The sequence below is a fragment of the Oncorhynchus nerka genome, linkage group LG16 (assembly GCF_034236695.1).
Source record: "Oncorhynchus nerka isolate Pitt River linkage group LG16, Oner_Uvic_2.0, whole genome shotgun sequence".
NCBI classification, from domain to species: domain Eukaryota; kingdom Metazoa; phylum Chordata; class Actinopteri; order Salmoniformes; family Salmonidae; genus Oncorhynchus; species Oncorhynchus nerka.
Window position 1 is genome coordinate 50,637,116 of NC_088411.1, and position 25,248 is coordinate 50,662,363.

The 25,248-nt window shown below is 45.2% G+C and overlaps 1 protein-coding gene across 1 annotated transcript; it reads left to right on the forward strand.

The window, feature by feature from the left end:
- Nucleotides 1-724: 724 nt before the first annotated feature.
- mrpl2 (mitochondrial ribosomal protein L2) lies at nt 725-23,729 on the forward strand. Its single transcript, XM_065002342.1, has 8 exons — nt 725-830; nt 2,655-2,749; nt 8,254-8,431; nt 12,471-12,626; nt 16,639-16,779; nt 17,225-17,335; nt 20,128-20,201; nt 23,255-23,729. Exons 2-8 carry the CDS (start codon nt 2,678-2,680, stop codon nt 23,462-23,464), a joined length of 942 nt encoding a protein of 313 aa, XP_064858414.1. The 5' UTR covers nt 725-830; nt 2,655-2,677; the 3' UTR covers nt 23,465-23,729.
- The last annotated feature ends 1,519 nt before the right edge of the window (nt 23,730-25,248 follow it).

A 25,248-nucleotide genomic window follows, 5' to 3' on the forward strand; every position in this document is an offset into this window, starting at 1 on the left:
TACTTACACACCAGTATCACTACTTACACACCATCATCTGCTCATCTGTCACTCCAGTGTTAATTTGCTAAATTGTAATTACTTTGCTCCTACGGCCTATTTATTGCCTTACCTCCTCATGCCATTTGCACACACTGTATATAGACTTTCTTTTTTTTCTATCGTGTTATTGACTGTACGTTTGTGTATTCCATGTAACTCTGTGTTGTTGTTTCTGTCGCACTGCTTTGCTTTATGTTGGCCAGGTCGCAGTTGTAAATGAGAACTTGTTCTCAACTAGCCTACCTGGTTAAATAAAGGTGAAATAAATTTAAATTTTTTTTTTTTAAATTGCGGTTGTCAACCAACTTTCTCACTGATCATTATTCACAAATCTTTCAGGATTATCCTTAATCGTGGTACCATCCGCATTAATGTAGAAGTGTTTAGAAACATATTATATTCTTATTTACAATAAAAGTGACTCCAAAATGACACAATTACATTGGGTCTTTGTGATTTCACAGCTGAGGCTGTGCAAGAAATCCTGTCTGTGAATGTTTTGTGATGGACTGGAATTGAAGAAGTGGGATGGGTTTTATTTGTTGACATGTCTATTTTTTGGATTTTGAATGATGTCATTTTTGACCCCTTTCCCGCAATATATGTATTTGATCGTTAAATGTCCCGTCCAGCTGGTGGCGGTAACATTGAATGCCAACCGCCGTTAAACCCCACCGAAGAAGAATGAGCACGACCGGCGAAGAAGAAGAACCTTCGGACGTCAGTTATGTGCGACACAGCGTGCTGAAGGACAAGCAGAATCGAGTGGAGGCACGAAATAACTTCAGGTGGCTATGGAGCTAAAATTACCGAAACATGTAGCTCATGAAATTCACGACTTTCAGCAATGAATGCCAAAACGAGTATTGTATTTAGAGCGACGCTACGGGTTATGTGATGCTATTTCTGTCTCGTGTTGTAACGTCGTTAGCTACGAGATGCGCACAGTAGGCAACGTTATCACATACCATTTTGGTTCATTATTAGCAAGCTACGATAACTTATCAAATTAGCTAGACATAACTTGATACTTATATCGTTTAAACGTGGATAGCTTGTTTATGAGGTGAACATGTATACTGTATCAGTTTGCTAACTAGCTGTGTCTAAACTAACTAGTGATTTACAGCAGGTTTTCCCCAAATTGGTCTCCAGCCCATAAGCAGCTTGTTGCTACTCTGTCATTCAACCTGGTTATTTTACTGACACATGATTAAGTCATTCAACCTAGTAACATGAATGTAGGTAGTTAACATATTCATTCAACCGAATAAATGACTGAGATTGTTGTAGTTACAGGTCCCGCCCATTAGGCAGCAGAGTGAGGTCGGTATTTTCTGAGTTAAACTGACCAAGACACACCAACTAGGGGTGGGCGATATGTCGAATGAATTCAAACATGTTTTTTTTGCGCAATATTCCAAATGCCAGTATTGCAGAAGCAAGTTTTTTTTGTATTTGTTTTTATGAGCGTTTATGTCCGCTTGTTCTCATGTTGTCTCGTTCGCTCCTTCTGTTCTGTGCACCTTCCCATTGACACTAGAGATCTGTTTTTGTAGACAGAGCTGAAAGCCAGATCAATGATTATCGGGGAAAAAAGCAGGTACAACTATTTTGATAAAATGATTAGTGGTTGTGGAAGACTTGTATTCAACCTCGGTATTATTTACCTCTGAATTCATATTATTATTGCTGACTGTTTAAATGCATTTGACCATTAATTTTTACAACCATGCTTATTTAGAGAACATTTAAAAAAAAAATCAACATGAGTTTTAGCCCATATCGCCCAGCTCCAACACATAACACCTCACAATTCTGCCCAAAGACAATGAAGACTTTTCTGACCTAGTGGTATATGGGGTATTTACGTTAGCATTGATGCCTCCCATGATAAGCAGTGCCTACTTTGCCAAAGTCGGCGCAAAATATTTATCTTATTGCGCTGTTTCCTCCCGCATGTTGTTGGACGATCAAATAAGTGAAAGTAATATAAAGATTGGGACACGCAAGTGATGCTTAATGATAATCATAAATGGATTTAATGTGAGCATTTTCTCCAATAAACAAATGACTAGCATGAACATGTTAATTTAACATTTGGAAATGTGAAACCAACCAGAACAAATGGAGAAAAAAAAATACAATATAACAAATGATCAGCTGAGAACTGTGTGAAAATGCCCAAAACATGTTAACACCATATCCTAAAAACAGAAGTCAAAATAAAATGTACAGTATTTAATGGAATTAGGCTACTAAGTTCCCCTCCTTCTCTGTGGGCTTTGTCATCAATCAGTTCTGCAGGCTAATAAAGACTATGCAACAGCCAGTTTTACAAATGGTACCACATCGATGAGTATTCATAAAATTACATTGTGGGCTGACACTAGGCTGCACAAGTCTTGTGTTTTACTTTTTGACTCGCCTAGGGCGGTAGAACTGCCAGGGCGGTGGCCAGTGTAGCTAGCTAACATTATTCATTCACTAAATCTAATAAAGTGACTGAGATTGTTGGAGGTAGTTAACATTATTCATTCATTCAACCTGGTCTAGGATTCAACCTAATGATGTGACTGAGAGTGAATGTTAATCATTAATTGACCCATCAGGCTTTCCTCTGGAGATTGTCATCATGGCGGTGGCATCTTTATCCCGAGCTCTGCGCTCCCTGTCCCTCTCCTGGCCGGCTCTATTACCAGCTCAGGTAGGCTCTAGTCTCCATATCTAATCAAACAGCATCATGGTAGACAGTGGGGACAATAGCTTTGTATTGTTTTGTGCTATACACAATTTGTATTGTGACCAGCTGACTGTTTAGACATCAGGACAGAGCCAGAGGTCAGGCAGGACTAAGGCCAGATAGAGACCGTTGAAGTCGGAAGTTTACATACACTTAGTTTTGGAGCCATTAAAACTTGGTTTTTCAACCACTCCACAAACTTCTTGTTAACAAATGATAGTTTTGGCAAGTCGTTTTAGGATATTTTCTTTGTGCATGACACAAGTAAAATTTCCAACCATTGTTTATACACAGATTATTTAACTTATAATTACAATGTTTCACAATTCCAGTGGGTCAGAAGTTTTCATACACTAATTTGACTGTGCCTTTAAACAGCTTGGAAAATTCCAGAAAATGTCATGGCTTTAGAAGCTTCTGATAGGCTAATTGACATAATTTGAGTCAATTGGAGGTGTACCTGTGGATGTATTTCAAGGCCTTCCTTCAAACTCAGTGCCTCTTTGCTTGACTTCATGGGGAAATCAGTCAAGACTTCAGAAAAAAAAATTGGACACCTCCACAAGTCTGGTTCATCCTTGGGAGCAATTTCCAAACTCCTGAAGGTACCACGTTCATCTGTACAAACAAGAGTACGCAATTATAAACACCATGGGACCACGCAGCCGTCATATCGCTCAGGAAGGAGACGCGTTCTGTTTCCTAGAGATGAACGTACTTTGGTGTGAAAAGTGCAAATCAATCCCAGAACAGCAGCAAATGACGTTGTGAAGATGCTGGAGGAAACGGGTACAAAAGTATCTATATCCACAGTAAAATGAGTCCTATATCGACATAACCTGAAAGGCCGCTCAGCAAGAAGGAAGCCACTGCTATAAAACCACCATAAAAAAGCCAGACTACGGTTTGCAACTGCACACGGGCACAACGATCGTACTTTTTGAAGAAATGTCCTCTGTTCTGATGAAACAAAAATAGAACTGTTTGGCCATAATGACCATCGTTATGTTTGGAGGAAAAAGGGATGCTTACAAGCTGAAGAACACCATCTCAACCGCGAAGCACGGGGATGGTAGCGTCATGTTGTGAGGGTGCTTTGCTGCAGGAGGGACTGGTGCACTTCACGAAATGGATGTCATTATGAGGCAGGAAAATTATGTGGATATATTGAAGCAACATCTCAAGACATCAGTCAGGAAGTTAAAGCTTGGTCTTTCAAATGTACAATGACCCCAAGCAAAATGGCTTAAGGACAACAAAGTCAAGGTATTGGAGTGGCCATCACAAAGCCCTGACCTCAATCCTTTAGAAAATTTGGGGGCAGAACTGAAAAAAGCGTGTGCGAGCAAGGAGGTCTACAAACCTGACAGTTCCACCAGCTCTGTCAGGAGGAATGGGCCCAAATTAACCCAACTTATTGTGGGAAGCTTGTGGAAGGCTACGTGAAACGTTTGACCCAAGTTAAACAATTTAAAGGCAATGCTACTATATGCTAATTTAGTGTATGTAAAATTCTGGCCCACTGGGAATGTGATGAAATAAATAAAAGGTGAAATAAATCACGCTCTACTATTTTGACATTTTCACATTTTCAAAATAACTGACTGATCCTAAGACAGGGAAGTTTTACTGTGAAACTGAGTTTAAATGTATTTGGCTAAGGTGTATGTAAACTTCCGACTTCAACTGTAGATTTACGGTCGTGGCCAAAAGTAGAGAATGACACAGGTGGGTAGGTGTGGGCAGTGACCGGTTGAAGAGCATGCATTTAAGAGAAGTTGGAGGCCATGTAAGGAGAGTTGTGTGGCATTGAAGCTGGTGTGGAGGTTAGTTATTAACAGTGTCCAGAAGTCTACAGAATGGTGTCATCTGCGTAGTGGTGGATCAGAGAATCACCAGCAGCAAGAGCGACATCGTTGATGTATACAGAGAAGAGTCGGCCCGAGGATTGAACCCTGTGGCACCCCTAGGGACTGACAGAGGTCCGGACAACAAGCCCTCCGATTTGACACACTGAACTCTATGATTGACTGTCGAAAGCCTTGGCCAGGTCGATGAAGACTGCTGCACAGTAATGTCTTTTATCGATGGCGGTTATGATATCGTTTCGGACCTTGAGCGTGGCTGAACTGCACCCATGACCAGCTCGGAAACCAGATTGCATAGCGGAGAAGGTACGGTGGGATGGTCAGTGATCTGTTTGTTAACTTGGCTTTCAAAGACTTTAGAAAGGCAGGGTAGGATAAATATAGATCTGTTGCAGTTTGGATTTAGTGTCTCCCCGTTTTGAAGAGGGGGATGACCGCGTCAGCTTTCCAATCTTTGGGGATCTCAGATGATACGAAAGAGAGGTTGAACAAGCTAGTAATAGGGGTTGCAACAATTTCGGCAGGTCATTTTAGAAAGGGAGGGTCCAGATTGTCTTGCCCAGCTTATTTGTGTGGATCCAGGTTTTGCAGCTCTTTCAGAACATCAGTTATCTGGATTTGGGTGAAGGAGAAATGGGGAGGCTTGGGCAAGTTGCAGTGAGGGGTGCAGGGCTGTTGACAGGGGTAGGGGTAGCCAGGTGAAAAGCGTGGCCAGGTGAAGAAAAAATGCTTATTGATAGTGTTTCCTAGCCTCGGTGCAGTGGGCAGCTGGGAGGAGGTGCTCTTATTGTCCATGGACTTTAGTGTCCCACAACTTACTGGAGTTAGTGCTACAGGATGCAAATTTCGGTTTGAAATAGTTTTCCTAAGGTAACAGTCTGGTGTGCTGTAGACAGCTAGCGGGCCGTGGCTAGCGGATGAGCATTCAGGCGACGTTGCGACAGAGGAGTCTGTTGAAAAAAAACCTTGGGCGGAATTGCGTTGGTAGTCCAGTCTTGATGGGTCGGCAGGGGTCCAGGTATTGTAGCCCAAGGACTGGCTGATGGGCCTCTTCAGCTTGCCGGGAGATGGGCCTAGCAATGGCTAACTGACTACTAGCTAGTAGCAAGTTAGCTGGCTTGCTTTCTACGGGAGTTCTTAAGTATTAAAAATAGCAGATCCGTACCACATTGGGTGAGGAAGGGTTGCAGGAGAGTATATTCAGTCCGTAGATGGAAAGTGATAATAAAAAATATATAAATTTACGGAAAAAAAACAAGGAAAAACAATATTTACACTATTTTCCAATTGAGATGGTTTGGGATGAGTTGGACCGCAGAGTGAAGGTAAAGCAGCCAACAAGTGCTCAGCATATGTGGAAACTCCTTCAAGACTGTTGGAAAAACTGCTTTGTTGGTTAAGAGCTTGTAAGCAAGCATTTCACTGCAAGGTCTACTACACCTGTTGTATTCAGCATTTCACTGCGAGGTCTACTACACCTGTTGTATTCAGCATTTCACTGCGAGGTCTACTACACCTGTTGTATTTATCATTGTATTTGGTGCAAATAAGATTTGATTTGATAAGCATTTCAGGTGAAATTGTGTGTGTAAAGCTGTCATCAAGGCAAGGTGTTTAACATTTTTTTTTGGTTACTACATGATTTCATGTGTTAATAGTTTGTCTTAACTATTATTCTACAATGTAGAAAATATTAAAAATAGAGAATCCTTGTCCAAACATTTGACTTACTGTGTGGAGTATGTTTGAGTGAGTGAATTTGGAAAGTATTCAGACCCCATGACTTTTTTCTACGTTTTTTTTAAAACGTTAAAGCCTTATTCTAAAATGTAATCTACACACAATACCCCATAATGAAAAGCCAAAACAGGTTTAGAAATGTTTGCAAATAAAATGTATCACATTTACTTAAGTATTCAGACCCATTACTCAGTACTTTGTTGAAGCATCTTTGGCAGCGATTACAGCCTTCAGTCTTGGGTTTGACGCAACAAGCTTGGCTCACCTGTATTTGGGGAGTGTATCCTGTTCTTCTCTGCAGATTATCTCAAACTCTGTCAGGATGGATGGGGAGTGTTGCTGCACAGCTATTTGCAGGTCTCTGGATGGGCAACTCAAGGACATTCAGAGACTTGTCTCAAAGCCATTCCTGTGTTGTCTTGGCTGTGTGCTTAGGGTCATTATCCTGTTGGAAGGTGAACCTTCTCCAGAGCGCTCAGGACCTCAAACTGGGGTGAAGGTTTTCATCAAGGATCTCTTCGTACTTTGCTCCATTCATCTTTCCCTCAATCCAACTATTCTCCCAGTCCCTGCCACTGTAGAACATCCACACATCATGATGCTGCCACCACCATGCTGCATTGTAGGGATGGTGCCACCACCATGCTGCATCATAGGGATGGTGCCACCACCATGCTGCATCGTAGGGATGGTGCCACCACCATGCTGCATGCCACCACCATGCTGCATCGTAGGGATGGTGCCACCACCATGCTGCATCGTAGGGATGGTGCCACCACCATGCTGCATCGTAGGGATGGTGCCACCACCATGCTGCATCGTAGGGATGGTGCCACCACCATGCTGCATCGTAGGGATGGTGCCACCACCATGCTGCATCATAGGGATGGTGCCACCACCATGCTGCATCATAGGGATGGTGCCACCACCATGCTGCATCGTAGGGATGGTGCCAGGTTTCTTCCAGACATGACGCTTGGCTTTCAGGCCAAAGAGTTACATTTTGGTTTCATCAAACCAGGGAATCTTGTTTCTCATGGTCTGAGACTCTTTGCGTGCCTTTTGGCAAACTCCAAGAGGGCTGTCATTTGCCTTTTACTGAAGAGTGGCTTCCGTCTGGCCACTTTACCATAAAGGCCTGGTTGGTGGAGTGCTGCAGAGATGGTTGTCCTTCTGGAAGGTTCTCCCATCTCCACAGAGGAACTCTCTAGCTCTGTGATTGACCATCGGGTTCTTAGTCACCTTCCTTACGAAGGCCTTTCTCCCCTGATTGCTCAGTTTGGCCGGGCGGCCAGCTCTAGGAAGAACCTTGGTGGTTCCAAACTTCTCCATTTAAGAATGATGGAGGCCAGTGTGTTCTTAGACCTTCAATGCTGCAGAAATGTTTTGATACCCTTCCCCAGATCTGTGCCTCGACACAATACTGTCTCTGAGCTCTACGGACAATTCCTTCGGCCTCATGGCTTGGTTTTTGCTCTGACATACACTGTCAAGTGTGAGACCTTGTATAGACAGGTGTGTGCCTTTCCAAATCATGTCCAATCAGTTGAAATGACCACGGGTGGACTCCAAGTTGTAGAAACATCTCAAGGATGATCAATGGAAAAAAGATGCACCTGAGCTCAATTTTGCGTCTCATAGCGAAGGGTCTGAATACTTTTATGTAAATAACCTATTCTGTTTATTTTTAATAGATTTGCAAACGTTTCTAAACAGTTTTTGCTTTGTCATTATGGGTTGTGTAGATTGATGTAAAACATATTATTTTCTCCATTTTTAGAATCAGGCTAACTTAACAAAATGTAGAAGATGTCAAGGGGTCCGAATACTTTCCAAATGCATTGTGTTTGTTGTTCATAGACAGCAGGACAAACGGTGCACCGGGCCCAGACCAGCTCCATGTTTCTAACCTGCTCTGGGTGGAGAGGCTTCCTGACTACATCCTGTCTGGAGCAGAACAGAAACGCATGGAAACAGAGGGAGAAATACACTGTTAGACCTATAGGCATGAAGAAGACTGGAGGCAGAGATCACTCTGGTAACCCTGTCCGTAGTACACCATCAGACAGACTAACCCCTACCTACACCCTACCCATAGTACACCATCAGACAGACTAACCCCTACCTACATCCTACCCATATAGTACACCATCAGACAGACTAACCCCTACCCATAATACATCCTAACCCATAGTACACCATCAGATCAGAGACTAACCCCTACCTACACCCTACCCATAGTACACCATCAGACAGACTAACCCCTACCTACACCCTACCCATAGTACACCATCAGACAGACTAACCCCTACCTACATCCTACCCATAGTACACCATCAGACAGACTAACCCCTACCCATAATACACCATCAGACAGACTAACCCCTACCTACACCCTACCCATAGTACACCATCAGACAGACTAACCCCTACCCATAATACACCATCAGACAGACTAACCCCTACCTACATCCTACCCATAGTACACCATCAGACAGACTAACCCCTACCCATAATACACCATCAGACAGACTAACCCCTACCTACACCCTACCCATAGTACACCATCAGACAGACTAACCCCTACCTACATCCTACCCATAGTACACCATCAGACAGACTAACCCCTACCCATAATACACCATCAGACAGACTAACCCCTACCTACACCCTACCCATAGTACACCATCAGACAGACTAACCCCTACCTACACCCTACCCATAGTACACCATCAGAAAGACTAACCCCTACCCATAATACACCATCAGACAGACTAACCCCTACCTACATCCTACCCATAGTACACCATCAGACAGACTAACCCCTACCCATAATACACCATCAGACAGACTAACCCCTACCTACATCCTACCCATAGTACACCATCAGACAGACTAACCCCTACCCATAATACACCATCAGACAGACTAACCCCTACCTACATCCTACCCATAGTACACCATCAGACAGACTAACCCCTACCTACATCCTACCCAGGGTACACCATCAGACAGACTAACCCCTACCCATAATACACCATCAGACAGACTAACCCCTACCTACACCCTACCCATAGTACACCATCAGACAGACTAACCCCTACCTACACCCTACCCATAGTACACCATCAGACAGACTAACCCCTACCCATAATACACCATCAGACAGACTAACCCCTACCTACATCCTACCCATAGTACACCATCAGACAGACTAACCCCTACCTACACCCTACCCATAGTACACCATCAGACAGACTAACCCCTACCTACATCCTACCCATAGTACACCATCAGACAGACTAACCCCTACCCATAATACACCATCAGACAGACTAACCCCTACCTACACCCTACCCATAGTACACCATCAGACAGACTAACCCCTACCCATAATACACCATCAGACAGACTAACCCCTACCTACACCCTACCCATAGTACACCATCAGACAGACTAACCCCTACCCATAATACACCATCAGACAGACTAACCCCTACCTACATCCTACCCATAGTACACCATCAGACAGACTAACCCCTACCTACACCCTACCCATAGTACACCATCAGACAGACTAACCCATAGTACACCATCAGACAGACTAACCCCTACCCATAATACACCATCAGACAGACTAACCCCTACCTACATCCTACCCATAGTACACCATCAGACAGACTAACCCCTACCCATAATACACCATCAGACAGACTAACCCCTACCTACATCCTACCCATAGTACACCATCAGACAGACTAACCCCTACCCATAATACACCATCACAGACTAACCCCTACCTACACCCTACCCATAGTACACCATCAGACAGACTAACCCCTACCTACACCCTACCCATAGTACACCATCAGACAGACTAACCCCTACCCATAATACACCATCAGACAGACTAACCCCTACCTACATCCTACCCATAGTACACCATCAGACAGACTAACCCCTACCCATAATACACCATCAGACAGACTAACCCCTACCTACATCCTACCCATAGTACACCATCAGACAGACTAATCCCTACCCATAATACACCATCAGACAGACTAACCCCTACCTACACCCTACCCATAGTACACCATCAGACAGACTAACCCCTACCTACACCCTACCCATAGTACACCATCAGACAGACTAACCCCTACCCATAATACACCATCAGACAGACTAACCCTACCTACCCATAATACACCATCAGACAGACTAACCCCTACCTACATCCTACCCATAGTACACCATCAGACAGACTAACCCCTACCCATAATACACCATCAGACAGATTAACCCCTACCTACATCCTACCCATAGTACACCATCAGACAGACTAACCCCTACCCATAATACACCATCAGACAGACTAACCCCTACCCATAATACACCATCAGACAGACTAACCCCTACCTACATCCTACCCATAGTACACCATCAGACAGACTAACCCCTACCCATAATACACCATCAGACAGATTAACCCCTACCTACATCCTACCCATAGTACACCATCAGACAGACTAACCCCTACCCATAATACACCATCAGACAGACTAACCCCTACCTACACCCTACCCATAGTACACCATCAGACAGACTAACCCCTACCCATAATACACCATCAGACAGACTAACCCCTACCTACATCCTACCCATAGTACACCATCAGACAGACTAACCCCTACCTACACACCCTACCCATAGTACACCATCAGACAGACTAACCCATAGTACACCATCAGACAGACTAACCCCTACCCATAATACACCATCAGACAGACTAACCCCTACCTACATCCTACCCATAGTACACCATCAGACAGACTAACCCCTACCCATAATACACCATCAGACAGACTAACCCCTACCTACATCCTACCCATAGTACACCATCAGACAGACTAACCCCTACCCATAATACACCATCACAGACTAACCCCTACCTACACCCTACCCATAGTACACCATCAGACAGACTAACCCCTACCTACACCCTACCCATAGTACACCATCAGACAGACTAACCCCTACCCATAATACACCATCAGACAGACTAACCCCTACCTACATCCTACCCATAGTACACCATCAGACAGACTAACCCCTACCCATAATACACCATCAGACAGACTAACCCCTACCTACATCCTACCCATAGTACACCATCAGACAGACTAACCCCTACCCATAATACACCATCAGACAGACTAACCCCTACCTACACCCTACCCATAGTACACCATCAGACAGACTAACCCCTACCCATAATACACCATCAGACAGACTAACCCTTACCCATAATACACCATCAGACAGACTAACCCCTACCTACATCCTACCCATAGTACACCATCAGACAGACTAACCCCTACCCATAATACACCATCAGACAGATTAACCCCTACCTACATCCTACCCATAGTACACCATCAGACAGACTAACCCCTACCCATAATACACCATCAGACAGACTAACCCTTACCCATAATACACCATCAGACAGACTAACCCCTACCTACATCCTACCCATAGTACACCATCAGACAGACTAACCCCTACCCATAATACACCATCAGACAGATTAACCCCTACCTACATCCTACCCATAGTACACCATCAGACAGACTAACCCCTACCCATAATACACCATCAGACAGATTAACCCCTACCTACACCCTACCCATAGTACACCATCAGACAGACTAACCCCTACCTACACCCTACCCATAGTACACCATCAGACAGACTAACCCCTACCCATAATACACCATCAGACAGACTAACCCTTACCCATAATACACCATCAGACAGACTAACCCCTACCTACATCCTACCCATAGTACACCATCAGACAGACTAACCCCTACCCATAATACACCATCAGACAGATTAACCCCTACCTACATCCTACCCATAGTACACCATCAGACAGACTAACCCCTACCCATAATACACCATCAGACAGATTAACCCCTACCTACATCCTACCCATAGTACACCATCGGACAGTGAGACTGACTGGGACAGACATACCATTGGTTGAGCTATATTTCCCTCCTAACCTATAGGCAGGGTTCGTACACATGGCATTGGAGGAGGCCATAAACAGAGATACCGTTGGATTGACTTCCAACGTCTCCGCTATGAACCAGGCAGAGAGGAGCAGACCTTCGAGGAGAGGGTGATGGAGGTCCCATCAGGACTAACCCCTACCCCCCTACCAGGTACACCATTACTCTTAACCTTACCCCTGTTGGTGGCCCCCACCTTACCCCTGTTGGTGGCCCCCACCTTACCCCTGTTGGTGGCCCCCACCTTACCCCTGTTGGTGGCCCCTTCCTTACCCCTGTTGGTGGCCCCCACCTTACCCCTGTAAGGCACCAAGCTGTTTTGTTGGAACTACTAGCACACAGCTCAGCCCCCCAAGACATGCCCCCAAGACATGCCCCCCAAGACATGCCCCCAAGACATGCCCCACAAGACATGCCTTCACAGTCCCCCAAGTCCAGAACAGACTATGGGAGGCGCACAGTACTAAATGGAGCCATGACTACATGGAACTCAGGTAACTGATGCAGCAGTAGAATCAGATTTAAAATAAAAAAAACAGGTAAAAATACACCTTATGGAACATCAGGGACTGTGAAGCAACACAGGCATATAAACACACGTACACATGGATTTTGTGTTGTAGAGTAGGGGCCTGAGGGCTTAGTGTGTTGTGAAAATGAATTGTAATGTTTTTGGACATTTTGTAACTGCCTTAATTCTGCCGGACCCCGGGAAGAGTAGCAGCTGCCTTGGCAGTACATCACTGGGGCTTCCTGCTATCCACAACCTCTATATCAGGCGGTGTCAGAGGAAGGCCCTAAAAATTGTCAGACTCCAGCCACCCTAGTCATAGACTGTTCTTTCTACTACTGCACGGCAATCGGTACCAGAGCGCCAAGTTGAGGTCCAATAGGCTTAACAGGTTCTACCCCCAAGCCATCAGACTCCTGAACAGCTAATTAAGGGCTACCCTGACCTCTCTTTTATGCTGCTGCTACTCTGTTTATAATCTATAATCACTTTAACTCTACCTACATGTACATATGACCTCGACTAACCGGTCGGTGCGCCCACACATTGACTCTGTACCGGCACCCCTGTATATAGCCTCCACATTGACTCTGTACCGGTACCCCCTGTATATAGCCTCCACATTGACTCTGTAACTGACCCCCTGTATATAGCCTCCACATTGACACTGTACCGGTAAAAATACCCTGTATATAGCCTCCTCATTGACTCTGTACCGGTACCCCTGTATATAGCCTCCACATTGACTCTGTACCGGTACCCCTGTATATAGCCTCCACATTGACTCTGTAACTGCCTTAATTCTGCCCCTGTATATAGCCTCCACATTGACTCTGTACCGGTACCCCTGTATATAGCCTCCACATTGACTCTGTACCGGTACCCCCTGTATATAGCCTCCTCATTGACTCTGACCGGCCCCCTGTCATATAGCCTCCACATTGACTCTGTACCGGTACCCCTGTATATAGCCTCCACATTGACTCTGTACCCCAAGCCATCAGACCCTGTATATAGCCTCCACATTGACTCTGTACCTGCTGCTACCCCCTGTATATAATCCACATTGACTCTGTACATGTACCCCTGTATATAGCCTCCTCATTGACTCTGTACCGGTACCCCTGTATATAGCCTCCACATTGACTCTGTACCGGTACCCCTGTATATAGCCTCCACATTGACTCTGTACCGGTACCCCTGTATATAGCCTCCACATTGACTCTGTACCGGTACCCCCTGTATATAGCCTCCACATTGACACTGTACCGGTATACCCTGTATATAGCCTCCACATTGACTCTGTACCGGTACCCCCTGTATATATCCTCCACATTGACTCTGTACCGGTACCCCTGTATATAGCCTCCACATTGACTCTGTACCGGTACCCCTGTATATAGCCTCCACATTGACTCTGTACCGGTACCCTCTGTATATAGCCTCCACATTGACTCTGTACCGGTACCCCCTGTATATAGCCTCCACATTGACACTGTACCGGTATACCCTGTATATAGCCTCCTCATTGACTCTGTACCGGTACCCCCTGTATATAGCCTCCACATTGACTCTGTACCGGTACCCCCTGTATATATCCTCCACATTGACTCTGTACCGGTACCCCCTGTATATAGCCTCCACATTGACTCTGTACCGGTACCCCCTGTATATAGCCTCCACATTGACTCTGTACCAGTACCCCCTGTATATAGCCTCCACATTGACTCTGTACTGGTACCCCCTGTATATAGCCTCCACATTGACTCTGTACTGGTACCCCCTGTATATAGCCTCCACATTGACTCTGTACCGGTACCCCCTGTATATAGTCTGGCTTGTTATTTTCCTGCTCGGGGGATTTTGGAGGCCAGGTCATCTGATGTAGCACTCCATCACTCTCCTTCTTGGTCAAATAGCCCTTACACAGCCTGGAGGTGTTGGGTAATTGTCCTGTTGAAAAACAAATAATAGTCCCACTAAGCTCAAACCAGATGGGATGGAGTATCACTGCAGAAGGCTGTGGTAGCCATGCTGGTTAAGTGTGCCTTTAATTCTAAATAAGTCAAGTGTTGCCATCAAAGCACCACCATCTCACCACCTACCTCCTTGCTTTATGGTGGGAAATACACATGCGGAGATCATCCGTTCACCCACACCACATCTCACAAAGACGCGTGGTCGGAACAAATTTCCACCGGGCTAATGTCCACCGCTCGTGTTTCTTGGACCAAGCAAGTCTCTTATTCGTGTCCTTTACTAGTGGTTTCTTTGCAGCAATTCGACCATGAGGCCTGATTCACGCAGTCTCTTCTGAACAGTTGATGTTGAGATGTCTGTTACTTGAACTCTGTGAAGCATTTATTTGGGCTGCAATTTCTGAGGCTGGGGAAACTAAGTTTTCAGACCGCCATTCCAGTTTCATCACAGAGCTTGATGGTTTTTGCGACTGAACTTGAAGAAACTTTCAAAGTTCTTGTAATGTTCCGTATTGACTGACGTTCATGTCTTAAAGTAATGATGGACTGCTGTTTCTCTTTGCTTATTTGAGCTGTTCTTTACATTATATAGACTTGGTCGTTTACCAAATAGGGCTATCTTTTGTATACCACCCTACCTAGTCACAACACAACTGATTGGCTCAAATGCATTAAGAAGGAAAGAAATTCCACAAAGGAACTTTTAATAAGGCACACCTGTTAATTGAAAGCTGGTACAGAGAGTGCCAGGAGTGCAAAGTTGTCATCAAGGCAAATGGTGGCTACTTTGATGAATCTAAAATATATTTTTTATTTGTTTAACACTTTTTGTTTTTGGTTACCACATGATTCCATGTGCGTTACACCGAGGTCGGATTCGCTTTTATCGTCGAAGGAATGAGCGTTGTACTCTAGAGTGGGATTGATTTGGAGGTGGAGGGTCTGTCATGGTCTGGGGCGGTGTGTCACAGCATCCTCAGACTGAGCTTGTTGTCATTGCAGGCAATCTCAATGCTGTGCGTTACAGGGAAGACATCCTCCTCCCTCATGTGGTACCCTTCCTGCAGGCTCATCTTGACATGACCCTCCAGCATGACAGAGCCACCAGCCATACTGCTCGTTCTGTGCGTGATTTCCTGCAAGACAGAAATGTCAGTGTTCTGCCATGGCCAGCGACGAGCCCAGATCTCAATCCCATTGAGCACGTCTGGGATCGGAGGTTGAGGGCTAGGGCCATTTTCCCCCAGAAATGTCTGGGAACTTGCAGGTGCCTTGGTGGAAGAGTTGGGTAACATCTCACAGCAATAACTGACCAATCTGGTGCAGTCCATGAGGAGATGCACTGCAGTACTTAATGCAGCTGGTGGCCACACCAGATACTGACTGACTTTTGATTTTAACCCCCCTTTGTTCAGGGACACATTATTCAATTTCTGTTAGTCACATGTCTGTGGAACTTGTTCAGTTTATCTCAGTTGTTGAGTCTTGTTATGTTCATACAAATATTTACACATGTTGGGTTTGCTGAAAATAAATGCCGTTGACAGTGAGAACTTTTATTTTTAGGAAAAATAAAGAGAAACCCTTGAATGAGTAGGTGTTCTAAAACTTTTAACCTGTAGTGTATCTACTGGTCTTTTTCTATGTGAATCTAGAAGACGTTCGCTGTCTAAGTGATACCTATTGGTCTTTCGTAACAGATCTGCAGAAATAGCTCTGGTGGCTGGAGGCAAGAGGAAGCGCTGGATTATTGCTACAGAGAACATGCAAGTTGGAGACCTCATTAAAACCTCTGGGACTATCGGCCGCATGGCAGGTAAGACCTCCATCCTAGCTGCTGCACGGTGTGGAAGTTTCAGTCAATCCTCCTGCCTTATTGTATTTGTTTTATTTTATCCTTAATTTACCAGGTAAATTGACTGAACACATTCTCATTTACAGCAACAACGGGAGAATAGTTACAGGGGAGAGGAAGGGGGATGATTGAGCCAATTCTTAGCTAGGGAAGGTTTGGTGGCCATGATGGCCAGATTGGGAATTTAGCCCGGGCTAGACCCACCTGTCCTCTCCACAACATAATTGAGCTGTTTCTAACCCACCTGTCCTCTCTACCAGATAATGGAGCTGTCTAACCCACATTACCTCTCCACGAGATAATGGAGCTCTCTCAAGTCTGTTATAATGTATGTTGTCTCCAGTCTGTGATGTATATTGTATGTCTGTATAATAATCTAATGTTTCTGTCATGATGTCCTCTCTAGTTTCGGCTAAAGAAGGAGACTCGTTCCCCCTGGGAGCTCTTCCTGTTGGAACGCTGGTCAACAACCTGGAACTGTATCCTGGGAAAGGAGCCACCTACATCCGTGCTGCAGGTAACCTTTACCCCTAACGACTGACCCCTAACCCCTAATCCCTATCCGTGCTGCAGGTAACCTTTACCCCTAACCCTAATCCCTATCCATGCTGCAGGTAACCTTTACCTCTAACCACTGACCTCTAACCCCTAATCCCTATCCGTGCTGCGGGTAACCTTTACCCCTAACCACTGACCTCTAACCCCTAATCCCTATCTGTGCTGCAGGTAACCTTTACCTCTAACCCCTGATCCCTATCCGTGCTGCAGGTAACCTTTACCCCTAACCCCTGATCCCTATCCATGTTGCAGGTAACCTTTACCTCTAACCCCTGATCCCTATCCGTGCTGCAGGTAACCTTTACCCCTAATCCCTATCCGTGCTGCAGGTAACCTTTACCTCTAACCCCTGATCCCTATCCGTGCTGCAGGTAACCTTTACCCCTAATCCCTATCCGTGCTGCAGGTAACCTTTACCTCTAACCCCTGATCCCTATCCATGCTGCAGGTAACCTTTACCTCTAACCCCTGATCCCTATCCGTGCTGCAGGTAACCTTTACCTCTAACCCCTGATCCCTATCCGTGCTGCAGGTAACCTGTCCCCTAACCACTGACCTCTAACCCCTAATCCCTATCCGTGCTGCAGGTAACCTTTACCCCTAACCCCTGATCCCTATCCGTGCTGCAGGTAACCTGTCCCCTAACCACTGACCTCTAACCCCTAATCCCTATCCGTGCTGCAGGTAACCTTTACCCCTAACCCTTAATCCCTATCCATGCTGCAGGTAACCTTTACCCCTAACCCCTAATCCCTATCCATGCTGCAGGTAACCTGTCCCCTAACGACTGACCTCTAACCCCTGATCCCTATCCGTGCTGCAGGTAACCTTTACCTCTAACCCCTGATCCCTATCCGTGCTGCAGGTAACCTGTCCCCTAACGACTGACCTCTAACCCCTAATCCCTATCCGTGCTGCAGGTAACCTTTACCTCTAACCCCTATCCATGCTGCAGGTAACCTTTACCTCTAACCCTGATCCCTATCCATGCTGCAGGTAACCTTTACCCCTAACCACTGACCTCTAATCCCTATCCGTGCTGCAGGTAACCTTTACCCCTAACCACTGACCTCTAACCCCTAATCCCTATCCGTGCTGCAGGTAACCTTTACCTCTAACTGACCTGACCTCTAACCCCTAATCCCTATCCGTGCTGCAGGTAACCTTTACCTCTAACCCCTAATCCCTATCCGTGCTGCAGGTAACCTGTCCCCTAACCACTGACCTCTAACCCCTAATCCCTATCCGTGCTGCAGGTAACCTTTACCCCTAACCCCTGATCCCTATCCGTGCTGCAGGTAACCTGTCCCCTAACCACTGACCTCTAATCCCTATCCGTGCTGCAGGTAACCTTTACCCCTAACGACTGACCTCTAACCCCTAATCCCTATCCGTGCTGCAGGTAACCTGTCCCCTAACCACTGACCTCTAACCCCTAATCCCTATCCGTGCTGCAGGTAACCTTTACCCCTGATCCCTATCCGTGCTGCAGGTAACTTGTCCCCTAACCACTGACCTCTAACCCCTAATCCCTATCCGTGCTGCAGGTAACCTTTACCCCTAACGACTGACCTCTAACCCCTAATCCCTATCCGTGCTGCAGGTAACCTTTACCCCTAACCCCTAATCCCTATCCATGCTGCAGGTAACCTTTACCCCTAACCCTAATCCCTATCCATGCTGCAGGTAACCTGTCCCTAACGACTGACCTCTAACCCTGATCCCTATCCGTGCTGCAGGTAACCTGTCCCCTAACCCCTCTAACCCCTGATCCCTATCCATGCTGCAGGTAACCTTTACCTCTAACGACTGACCTCTAACCCCTAATCCCTATCCGTGCTGCAGGTAACCTTTACCTCTAATGACTGACCTCTAACCCCTGATCCCTATCCATGCTGCAGGTAACCTTTACCTCTAACCCCTGATCCCTATCCGTGCTGCAGGTAACCTTTACCCCTAACCACTGACCTCTAACCCCTAATCCCTATCCGTGCTGCAGGTAACCTTTACCCCTAACCACTGACCTCTAACCCCTAATCCCTATCCGTGCTGCAGGTAACCTTTACCTCTAACGACTGACCTCTAACCCCTGATCCCTATCCGTGCTGCAGGTAACCTTTACCTCTAACCCCTAATCCCTATCCGTGCTGCAGGTAACCTTTACCCCTAATCCCTATCCGTGCTGCAGGTAACCTTTACCTCTAACCCCTGATCCCTATCCGTGCATCAGGTAACCTTTACCTCTAATCCCTAATCCCTATCCATGCTGCAGGTAACCTTTACCTCTAACGACTGACCTCTAACCCCTAATCCCTATCCGTGCTGCAGGTAACCTTTACCCCTAACCACTGATCCATATCCGTGCTGCAGGTAACCTGACCTCTAACGACTGACCTCTAACCCCTGATCCCTATCCGTGCTGCAGGTAACCTTTACCCCTAACCCCTAATCCCTATCCGTGCTGCAGGTAACCTTTACCCCTAATCCCTATCCGTGCTGCAGGTAACCTTTACCCCTAACCCCTAATCCCTATCCGTGCTGCAGGTAACCTTTACCCCTAATCCCTATCCGTGCTGCAGGTAACCTTTACCCCTAACCACTGATCCATATCCGTGCTGCAGGTAACCTGACCTCTAACGACTGACCTCTGTTCAGCTGGATAGGGACCAGGGGTTAATCTCCATCTCATACATTAGAAGTGGAATAATAATAATGAGTCTGATCACTATTGAAAGTGTTATTGTGTTGTAGGTACGAGTGGCGTGTTACTTCGTAAAGTCAGCGGAACAGCGATTGTACAGCTGCCATCTAAACAACAGATTCAGGTGAGATTACTGTCCATCTAAACAGCAGATTCAGGTGAGATTACTGTCCATCTAAACAGCAGATTCAGGTGAGATTACTGTCCATCTAAACAGCATATTCAGGTGAGATTACTGTCCATCTAAACAGCAGATTCAGGTGAGATTACTGTCCATCTAAACAGCAGATTCAGGTGAGATTACTGTCCAGATCTAAAGAGCAGATTCAGGTGAGATTACTGTCCATCTAAACAGCAGATTCAGGTGAGATTACTGTCCATCTAAACAGCAGATTCAGGTGAGATTACTGTCCATCTAAACAGCAGATTCAGGTGAGATTACTGTCCATCTAAACAGCAGATTCAGGTGAGATTACTGTCCATCTAAACAGCAGATTCAGGTGAGATTACTGTCCATCTAAACAGCAGATTCAGGTGAGATTACTGTCCATCTAAACAGCAGATTCAGGTGAGATTACTGTCCATCTAAACAGCAGATTCAAGTGAGATTACTGTCCATCTAAACAGCAGATTCAGGTGAGATTACTGTCCATCTAAACAGCAGAGTCGGGTGAGATTACTGTCCATCTAAACAGCAGAGTCGGTAATATACTCACTGTTGTCTCTGTTTTGGCTGTCTAGCCTCATTTACACTTTACGCTACCGTGAGTCTCGTCATCTGATCATTTTAAGATCTATTATTTTGAAATAATATCAATGTATTTTAAGACATTTACGGATGTCATAAATCAATGATTTTAGAGGTCTGTATGATGACTTTAAATGGTTTGACCATCTGTTTACACTGACTACCTGCTGCTCTGACTGCACCTCACCAGATCTAGATTATAGAAGCTGGTGCTCTGACTGCACCTCACCAGATCTAGATTATAGAAGCTGGTGCTCTGACTGCACCTCACCAGATCTAGATTATAGAAGCTGGTGTTCTGACTGCACCTCACCAGATCTAGATTATAGAAGCTGGTGCTCTGACGGCACCTCACCAGATCTAGATTATAGAAGCTGGTGCTCTGACTGCACCTCACCAGATCTAGATTATAGAAGCTGGTGCTCTGACTGCACCTCACCAGATCTAGAAGCTGGTGCTCTGACTGCACCTCACCAGATCTAGAAGCTGGTGCTCTGACTGCACCTCACCAGATCTAGAAGCTGGTGCTCTGACTGCACCTCACCAGATCTAGATTATAGAAGCTGGTGCTCTGACTGCACCTCACCAGATCTAGAGGCTGGTGCTCTGACTGCACCTCACCAGATCTAGAAGCTGGTGCTCTGACTGCACCTCACCAGATCTAGAGGCTGGTGCTCTGACTGCACCTCACCAGATCTAGATTATAGAAGCTGGTGCTCTGACTGCACCTCACCAGATCTAGAAGCTGGTGCTCTGACTGCACCTCACCAGATCTAGATTATAGAAGCTGGTGCTCTGACTACACCTCACCAGATCTAGAAGCTGGTGCTCTGACTGCACCTCACCAGATCTAGAAGCTGGTGCTCTGACTGCACCTCACCAGATCTAGAAGCTGGTGCTCTGACTGCACCTCACCAGATCTAGAAGCTGGTGCTCTGACTGCACCTCACCAGATCTAGAAGCTGGTGCTCTGACTGCACCTCACCAGATCTAGAAGCTGGTGCTCTGACTGCACCTCACCAGATCTAGAAGCTGGTGCTCTGACTGCACCTCACCAGATCTAGATTATAGAAGCTGGTGCTCTGACTGCACCTCACCAGATCTAGAAGCTGGTGCTCTGACTGCACCTCACCAGATCTAGATTGTAGAAGCTGGAGTTCTGACTGTACCTCACCAGATCTAGATTGTAGAAGCTGGAGTTCTGACTGTACCTCACCAGATCTAGATTATAGAAGCTGGTGCTCTGACTGCACCTCACCAGATCTAGATTATAGAAGCTGGTGCTCTGACTGCACCTCACCAGATCTAGAAGCTGGTGCTCTGACTGCACCTCACCAGATCTAGAAGCTGGTGCTCTGACTGCACCTCACCAGATCTAGAAGCTGGTGCTCTGACTGCACCTCACCAGATCTAGAAGCTGGTGCTCTGACTGCACCTCACCAGATCTAGAAGCTGGTGCTCTGACTGCACCTCACCAGATCTAGAAGCTGGTGCTCTGACTGCACCTCACCAGATCTAGAAGCTGGTGCTCTGACTGCACCTCACCAGATCTAGCTGGTGCTCTGAGCTGGTGCTGGTGCTCTGACTGCACCTCACCAGATCTAGAAGCTGGTGCTCTGACTGCACCTCACCAGATCTAGAGGCTGGTGCTCTGACTGCACCTCACCAGATCTAGAAGCTGGTGCTCTGACTGCACCTCACCAGATCTAGAAGCTGGTGCTCTGACTGCACCTCACCAGATCTAGATTATAGAAGCTGACAGCCATGACTACATGAACTCTATTCCACATCGAGTAACTGATAAAAGCAGTCAAATTTGATGTAAAAAAACACCTTATGGAACAGCGGTACTGTGAAGCAACACAAACATAGGCACAGACACTGTAGATATGTGTTAGTGGTGGAGTAGGGGCCTGAGGGCCCACAATGTGTTGTGAAATCTGTGAATGTATTGTAATGTTTTTAAAATTGTATAAACTGCCTTAACTTTTGCTTGGATGCCAGGAAGAGTAGCTGCTGCCTCGGCAGGAACAAATGGGATCATAATAAATACAAATACCAGATCTAGATTCTAAAAGCTGGTGCTCTGACTGCACCTCACCAGATCTAGAAGCTGGTGCTCTGACTGCACCTCACCAGATCTAGATTCTAAAAGCTGGTGCTCTGACTGCACCTCACCAGATCTAGAGGCTGGTGCTCTGAACCCTCACCAGATCTAGATTCTAAAAGCTGGTGCTCTGACTGCACCTCACCAGATCTAGAGGCTGGTGCTCTGACTGCACCTCACCAGATCTAGATTCTAAAAGCTGGTGCTCTGACTGCACCTCACCAGATCTAGAGGCTGGTGCTCTGACTGCACCTCACCAGATCTAGATTCTAAAAGCTGGTGCTCTGACTACACCTCACCTGCTCTTGTCTTCTGTTTCCAGGTGATTGAGACATGCATGGCCACAGTGGGAAGGGTGTCCAACATCGATCACAACAAACGGATCATTGGTAAAGCTGGCAGGAACCGTTGGCTCGGCATCCGGCCCTCCAGCGGCTTGTGGAAGAGGAAAGGTGGCTGGGCCGGACGCAAGATCAAACCACTTCCTCCCATGAAGAGTTATATTAACCTGCCTTCAGTGGCTGCCAACTAAATGTGCTAAACTCTGTATGCAACAGGACATTGCAGGAGACGCCACCTCTTCTTTTTAGATCGATCAGAGGCAGTGATGCTAATGGACAGAGCTGTCAGTCATTTCAATTATGTAGTCTTGTGACAATGTTTTGGTCTGTTATGACATGGATTTTGTGAAATGAAATGATTGAACTGTCTGAAGTGTTGGTAAAGAATGAGGCTTGGGAAGTAGACACGGTTCCAAACATTAAACACAGCTGCTCCTGGGGAGAGCAACACATTTACATCCATAGTGAAACATTCAAAGGTCAACCCATGTTTTCTTAAATGGTATTTAAAAATGTCATATCTGTTAAAACAACAAGGTTTGTGCAAAGACCTGGGATGCATTTTCAAAAGTGGAATGAGTGAGTTGCTTGACTAGTTGTCAGAATATTTAGGACAGTTGGCTAATACCTGCTAGAGTGGGGTTGGGGTTAGTTGGTTGGGCTTAACAATAGCCTTATAGTTATTCATAGATAGTGGTCTATTATAGAGTGGGGCAGTCAAGCTCTTGGAATCTTCATATGGATTCAACAGCCTATCAAAAGTTATTCCATAGATAGTGGTCTATTAGTTATTCCATACATAGATAGTGGTCTATTAGTTATTCCATACATAGATAGTGGTCTATTAGTTATTCCATACATAGATAGTGGTCTATTAGTTATTCCATACATAGTGGTCTATTAGTTATTCCATACATAGATAGTGGTCTATTAGTTATTCCATACATAGTGGTCTATTGGTTATTCCATACATAGATAGTGGTCTATAGGTTATTCCATACATAGATAGTGGTCTATAGGTTATTCCATACATAGATAGTGGTCTATTAGTTATTCCATACATAGATAGTGGTCTATTAGTTATTCCATACATAGTGGTCTATTAGTTATTCCATACATAGTGGTCTATTAGTTATTCCATACATAGATAGTGGTCTATTAGTTATTCCATACATAGATAGTGGTCTATTAGTTATTCCATACATAGATAGTGGTCTATTAGTTATTCCATACATAGTGGTCTATTGGTTATTCCATACATACATAGTGGTCTATTAGTTATTCCATACATAGATAGTGGTCTATTAGTTATTCCATACATAGATAGTGGTCTATTAGTTATTCCATACATAGATAGTGGTCTATTAGTTATTCCATACATAGATAGTGGTCTATTAGTTATTCCATACATAGATAGTGGTCTATTAGTTATTCCATACATAGTGGTCTATTAGTTATTCCATACATACATAGTGGTCTATTAGTTATTCCATACATAGATAGTGGTCTATTAGTTATTCCATAGATAGTGGTCTATTAGTTATTCCATACATACATAGTGGTCTATTAGTTATTCCATACATAGATAGTGGTCTATTAGTTATTCCATAGATAGTGGTCTATTAGTTATTCCATACATAGTGGTCTATTGGTTATTCCATACATAGTGGTCTATTAGTTATTCCATACATAGATAGTGGTCTATTAGTTATTCCATACATAGATAGTGGTCTATTAGTTATTCCATAGATAGTGGTCTATTAGTTATTCCATACATAGTGGTCTATTAGTTATTCCATACATAGATAGTGGTCTATTAGTTATTCCATACATAGATAGTGGTCTATTAGTTATTCCATACATAGATAGTGGTCTATTAGTTATTCCATACATAGATAGTGGTCTATTAGTTATTCCATACATAGATAGTGGTCTATTAGTTATTCCATACATAGATAGTGGTCTATTAGTTATT